Source organism: Manacus vitellinus, unplaced genomic scaffold, assembly GCF_001715985.3.
Source record: "Manacus vitellinus isolate BGI_N305 unplaced genomic scaffold, ASM171598v3 scaffold_41_pilon, whole genome shotgun sequence".
NCBI lineage: Eukaryota > Metazoa > Chordata > Aves > Passeriformes > Pipridae > Manacus > Manacus vitellinus.
Window position 1 is genome coordinate 4,759,883 of NW_021940545.1, and position 6,653 is coordinate 4,766,535.

The 6,653-nt window shown below is 53.4% G+C and overlaps 1 protein-coding gene across 1 annotated transcript; it reads right to left on the reverse strand.

Annotated features, from left to right (window-relative positions):
* Positions 1–267: 267 nt before the first annotated feature.
* OAF (out at first homolog) lies at positions 268–4,600 on the reverse strand. Its single transcript, XM_018078708.2, has 3 exons — positions 4,328–4,600; positions 3,281–3,461; positions 268–1,818 (listed from the first exon to the last, which is right to left on the reverse strand). The coding sequence occupies exons 1-3, from the start codon at positions 4,577–4,579 to the stop codon at positions 1,544–1,546; spliced, it is 708 nt and encodes a 235-aa protein (XP_017934197.1). The 5' UTR covers positions 4,580–4,600; the 3' UTR covers positions 268–1,543.
* Positions 4,601–6,653: the final 2,053 nt, after the last annotated feature.

The window sequence follows — 6,653 nt, forward strand, 5'->3', positions numbered from 1 at the left end:
CAACTCAAAGCTCCCACAGTTGCTTGGGATGAGTCAAACCTGTCTCCCCATGGAGAAGCTGAAAGCATGGAATGGTTGAGGTGCAGGATCACGTTGCTTGAGTGTCAAAAATTCCTGGTCACGCTGAGGGCAGGATGTTCTCCCCCCCTCCATGGGTCTGCACGAGGTACAGGTTTGAGACTTACCCATTCTTAATCAAGAACCCAAAGTGGATGGGACAAACCCACAGACAGTATCATGCACAGAGAGAAACTTTCAGGCCAAGGATGCTTTAAAAAAAATCAGTTTATTTTACCTTACAAATGATAAATAATTTGTTTAAAAAAAAAAAATCATTTCAAGTGTGTTTTACTTCATGTTCCAATATTAAAATACCTTTCCCTTCTCCCCCCCTTAAGTGATCGATACAAAAATAATTGTGACCAAATTATTTTTTCTTTTTTTTGTCAAAAATTCCTGTGTTTTAGGCAAAAAGGCACGTTGTGAAGGCTTTTCACCAGGAGGCACAGGGGGTCCCAAAGACCCCAAGAGCTTCTTTCTCCTCCCTCCTTGTTCAAACTTGAGGCAGCACTGCTACAGTGCTTTTTGTCTGATCCCTCCAGGTTTATACCAGGGCCAAGGTCAGCTTCAGTGTCATCCCTCTTTAACATGGGGGGGAAATCAAGGCACAGCAAAGCAGTACAATTATTTAAGAGCTTCTTGTGAATAGCTGGCAGAGTAGGACATAAAACTGGACGTAGATGTAGGATGTTGTCTCCTTCAAAACCCACCTGGGATCATCCTCTCCCCCTGGAACCACAGAGTTAGGATGGTAGTCAAGAGTCACAGGACCAGCACAAAAAGTTGGGCCTTCACTAGTCTAAACAGGGATTAATTAGAGCCCTAATTACCAGCCCTTTAAGGGGCACAAGTCATTGCTAGGATATATCCCTCCATGAAACCTCTGGCCACGGGAAGGATACAACAGCCAGCAGGGCACTAGAGAAAGCTACAGGCAGCTCTTGCTTTGGGTGGGCTTCGTACCTTCCTTGCTCAGGGGATGTGGTCCCAAAAATCAGCTGTTTTCCCACTGGGAGGTGGTGAAGTCAGCGAAGGGGGTTCTTCAGTGGCAGAGATGTTTGACAACCCGGGTCAGCAAGGCCAGTTCTCTCCCTGCCCCGACCCCGCAGCTCGAGGCTGGTGGCTGGTCAGAGCTGCCCCTTTCACTCCAGAGCAGGGCAACACACCCCCTTCCCGGTGCTTCACCCCCAAAAACCTGCATCCCCTGCTCCCAGGGAGCTGGATTTCTGGCAGCTGGCAGGAGAGCATCACACACAGCGAGCTGGGCCCGCTCGTCCCGGGATGAGGCAGCGGCAGGCGGGGAGGGAGTCACAGGAGGCTGGAAGGAAAGGCACACACACAGAGCTCTCCTGGCACAAGGCACCGCTGTGAACAGCACTCCTTCTTCGGAGCAGCCAGCTCCAGGAGCCCTTGGAAAGAGGCTCTCCTCCTTGAAGAGCGGCAGGAGACGAGCTGCCCCTCGGAAAAGTCCCGGGAAGCTGCGCTAAGTCTCCTCGTCCCAGAGGCAGAGCTGCTTCTGTGGCACGTAGTAGTCGAAGGTGTAGCCCTTCTGGCAGCTGCGGATGCCACACTTGTAGGAGGAGACCTTGCCCCCGGCGTCCCTGCTCTTGCAGTACTTGAGCATGCAGGGGTACCACTCGATGCTCAGCGAGTAGCTGCAGATGCAGGGCTTCCAACGGTCCGGGCACAGCCGGCAGCGCTGCAGCTCCGGCAGGTCCGAGCCCTGCGGCAGCACCTCGAACATGGAGCCGTCCACCCCTGTGGGAGAGAGCAGGGACACTGCTCAGGGTCACTCAGGAGAGCAGGGACACTGCTCAGGGTCATTCAAGAGAGCAGGGACACTGTTCAGGGTCATTCAAGAGAGCAGGGACACTGCTCAGGGTCACTCAAGAGAGCAGGGATGCTGCTCAGGGTCACTCAAGAGAGCAGGGACATCGCTCAGGGTCACTCAGGAGAGCAGGGACACTGCTCAGGGCCACTCAAGAGAGCAGGGACGCTGCTCAGGGTCACTCAGGATCACTCAAGAGGGCAGGAACACTGCTCAGGGCCACTCAACATCACTCAAGAGAGCAGGGACACCACTCAGGGCCACTCAACATTACTCAAGAGAGCAGGGACACTGCTCAGCATCATTCAAGAGAGCAGGGACGCTGCTCAGGGTCACTCAGGATCACTCAAGAGAGCAGGGACACCACTCAGGGTCACTCACAATCACTCAAGAGAGCAGAAACATCATTCAAGAAAGGCAAGACCACAGGAGGAAGTTACCAAAGCAAGCACTGCTTGCTCCAATATGGAACCATCCACCCCCTGGGGGACAGAGCAGAGACATCACCCAAGGTCACTCAAGTTGACTCAAGATCACTCAGGAGAGCAGAGACATCACTCAAGAAAGGCCAGACCACAGGAGAGAGCCACCAAGCACTGTTCTCTGCACAGTCCCCAGGGCGAGGAGGAGGAGGTTGGACAGTGTTTCCAGGGGCTGTTTGGACATGAGTTGGAACAGGAACCATGGGATAACAAAGTGCCTTGGGGAAAGTAAGTCAGAAAATACACAAATGAAGACAGTGAAGGGCCTGGAGGGGAAGACTGAGGGGAGTCTTGAGAGAGACTGAGGGGAGACCTCATGGCAGTTCCAACTTCCTCGTGAGGGGCAGAGGAGAGGCAGGGACTGAGCTCTGCTCTGTGGGGACCAGGGACAGGACCCCAGGGAATGGCCTGGAATTGTTAGGAGGAGGGTTAGGTTGGATATTAGGAAAAGGTTCTTCCCCCAGAGGGTGGCTGGGCACTGAACAGGCTCCCCAGGGCAGTGGGCACAGCACCAAGGCTGCCAGAGCTCCAGGAGGGTTTGGAGCCCTCTGGGGCACAGGGGGTGACTCTTGGGGATGGTTCTGTGCTGGGCCAGGAGTTGGACTCGATGACCCTTGTGGGGTCCCTTCCAACTCAGCACATCCTGTGATTCTGTGATATTTTTTCTGGGTGATGGACCAGGTGAAAGGTGACTTGGAAAATATCCAGCCAGGTTCAGCAGGAGAGCACCAGCACAAGAAGTCAGATCTGCTGAGGAACAGGCCACTGCAACGTGATACACAGGCCTTAAAGACAGCGAGGAGGGAGCCAAAACAATCCCTGCTGATGCCCAGGAAGCTGGCAGGAGAGATGCCAGCCCCGTGCCAACGTGCTGACAGGAGCGGTTCCAACGAAACCGAGGGAAACTCACCCTTCTCCAGCCAAAACTTGACATCTTCTTCCCGGGTGTAAATGGCTTCTTTGGCCTCTGCACACACGTTGTGGATGTGGGAGCTCAGCTGGGCCCCCTTGCTGAAGTTCACAGCCACGTCCATGCTCAGGTGCTCCAGCCCCCGAACCTCCTCGGCCTGACGCACCGTCCTGGGGTTTTTCTGCACAGGGGGAAAGGATCAAAGCTTGAATTCCGTGTGCAATGGGTTATTCCCCATAGCGTGCTGTGATTTCACACCAACACACGATGCATCTGTTTAAGAATTAGCCTTCAGACAGCCAACTCCTTCCTCCTCGTGGCTGAGACATAGGAGAGGTTCTCAGCTCTCCCTGCCCCAGCTCCAGGTGTCAGGGATTCCCAGTACATTTGCTGACACCAAGGGAGATGCGCTGGGAAAGGCAGGAATGGGCTGTGCTGCCAGCACTGAAACAGCCAGTGAGCCAAGAGCAGCTTTAATAAAGCTGTTTTGTTCAAGGACCTGGCTCCTGTGGCACGAGTTGTTCTGAAGAGAGAAATCCCACCTTTCCCTGGCTCCAAGCAAAGCCAAAGTGATCCTTGGCAGGGATGCCCATTTTCTGGGACACATGTACCCTGCAGTGGCCACTCCTGAGCAAGAACTCAGGCTTTTCTTTTCCCCAGCCTGTCCCAAAGATGTGTGAATGGATGTTCCTCTGGAAATGCACCTGGGTGGAAGGCTCTTTAAAAACTTGTTGCTGCTGAACCCATCATGTTTTACCACTGCTCTGATTTGCCTGTGATGGTTTCTCAGCGTTCTGTCGTGACAAATGGCCCCAGCTCTGACCTGACTTCACTGGGGCAGGGATTTCCATGGCCACCCACCTACCCCTGATACAGGCTGGACTAAACCCTGCCTCCCTCTTAGGCTCAGTACCACTGATAAACTTAGTTTAATACCAAGTCCCTCAAGCAGGAGGGGTGGTCAAAGGTGTGTCTGAGAGCTGAACACTCAGGCAGCTGCCTGGGAAGGGCATCCAGCTCCAGGAGAGCCTGGATGGAGCCTCGTACCTGGCGCAGCTTGGCCATGGACTCGCTGGGGATGATCTCGTTGCGGTGGAGCCGCGTCACAAAGCACAGAGCCTGGAACTGGCTCTGGCCCCTCTCCAGCTCCCCCAGGATTAAGGCACGGAAGATCTTCACCTCCTGACAGAGAGATACACAACAAGAGTGAGAGTCACAGATCTTTGCCATCAGTGGGGTGAACCAAGAAGCTCTGGCTCCAGAAAGGCTCCAGCCAAAGAACAAAGTCCAAGGTCTCATCCTTGTGCTACCTGAGCACAGGGGTGTAGTCCCAGGTTCAATCCCACCCAGAAGCCTGCAGGGGAGTCACTGCTGCATGGAAAGAATTAAGGGGTTTCCCAACCCCACTGTGGCAAGGACAAATTGCTGCCAGGTCACATCCCACATCCACGGCTTCCTCAAACAGCAGCTGGGGGTTCTGTCCTTCACCAAGAAGGGAGGCAACACTCCAAGGAGCCTTGTTTGGTTTTGTTAAACAAGTATCACATAGCTATTATCTCCATGCCTCACTTAGTAAGCAGTCCCAAATCTCCCCTGCTGCCTTCCCTCACTCGCTTCTGGACAACTGGTATCCTGGAGAAAAAAAATTACTAATTTTTCTGAACCCAACAGCATGTGGAACAGAAATGAAAATCGAATTGTTAAAGCCAGAATAGCCCATTATGATCAGCTGCAGCTGACCTCCTTTTCTGCCTGGGTCAATAGTTTTGGTATTTTACATACAGACCTTCTGACATGGTCACAGTCATGAAGGAGGCTTGGGAAGGAAGGAGGCTTGTGAAATTGCTGTGGAATCATTATTTTTTCACAGATTTAATGGGGAGACTTCCCACTGAGACACTGGCACCACTGGAACAACCCACATTCCCATCTACATGCAGTCCAGCTGCCTTCCAGCTGTGAGCTCCCACACCAAGCACGGCCCACAGATGAGTGGCCTGAAACCAGGAGCTGACTCTGGCATGTTCTTCAGCTGTGGATTTAATTTGAATTCGCTTTGAACAATCAGCATTCAGCCTGGAAAAAAGCAAAACAGGGATAACCATGTTTTGCACTCAGGCTGAAAACCTCTGCAGGCAGGAGATTAAAAACAGTGCAGCACTTCCCAGGTTGGAGGCAATTTCTGTAAAATGAGAACGTGCTGAGCAACTGATTAATCCTCCTGATCCGTCTATTTAAGAATTAGCCTTCAGACAGCCAACTCCTTCCTCCTCGTGGCTGACACATAGGAGAGGTTCTCAGCTCCCCCTGCCCCAGCTCCAGGTGTCAGGGATTCCCAGTACATTTGCTGACACCAAGGGAGATGCACTGGGAAAGGCAGGAATGGGCTGTGCTGCCAGCACTGAAACAGCCAGTGAGCCAAGAGCAGCTTTAATAAAGCTGTTTTGTTCAAGGACCTGGCTCCTGTGGCACAAGTTGTTCTGAAGAGAGAAATCCCACCTTTCCCTGGCTCCAAGCAAAGCCAAAGTGATCCTTGCTAGGGATGCCCGTTTTCTGGGAGACATGTACCCTGTCCTGAGCAAGAAGTCAGGCTCTTCTCTTCCCCAGCCTGTCCCAAAGCCTTGTTTGACTTTCCCCAGCTTCCCAGCTCTCCCTGCCCTGGCTATGGCTCAAGTGGAGCAAGAACCAAAGCGTGTCACTTAAAAAATATCTCACATGGAAAGAGCCACCAAAGTTTCTCCTCCTCAGAGAGCACCTTTCCCCCCTCAGCCACCTCCCCTCTTTCCCGGCAGCAGGAGCAGAGTGAACCAGTGCCAAGGTGGGTACCCAGCCAAGGCAACAAAGAGCACCCTGAACCTCTGGGTTTCTGCAAAATTTCCCAGCAGGGAACAAGTCCCAGCAGAGCTTTGTGGGGACTCTCCAGGTGAACTCATCGCGGGGGCGCCGGGAATCCTCGGCCCTGCCCTGCACTCCTGTGGCAGGGACACTTCATCTCCTGCTTGGATCTGAGTGACAAACACTCGGTGTGACAGGGAGCAGCCAGTTCTGGGGCACTGCAGGTGACACAGCCCAGGCCCTCAGGGCACGGGGGGAGCAGCTTCTCCTTCCTAAAGGAAGGAAATCAGTGCTCCGAGCTCCCAACACCCCTGTGCCTACCAAAGGGACATCCAGCAAAGACTGGCCTGCAAGGAGGAGCAGGGAAACCACCAAACTTCTCCCCTCCTCGTGCTGTCCTCAGCCAGCTCCTCCAGGGACTGTCATCTGGGGGGTGAGAACAATCCATGCCCCATGTTCGGGGTTTATCCAGCAGGGACTCACAATCCTGTGTGGTCCAGATCCCTCCACTTGGAGTGGAGCAAACCAGTTCCCAGGG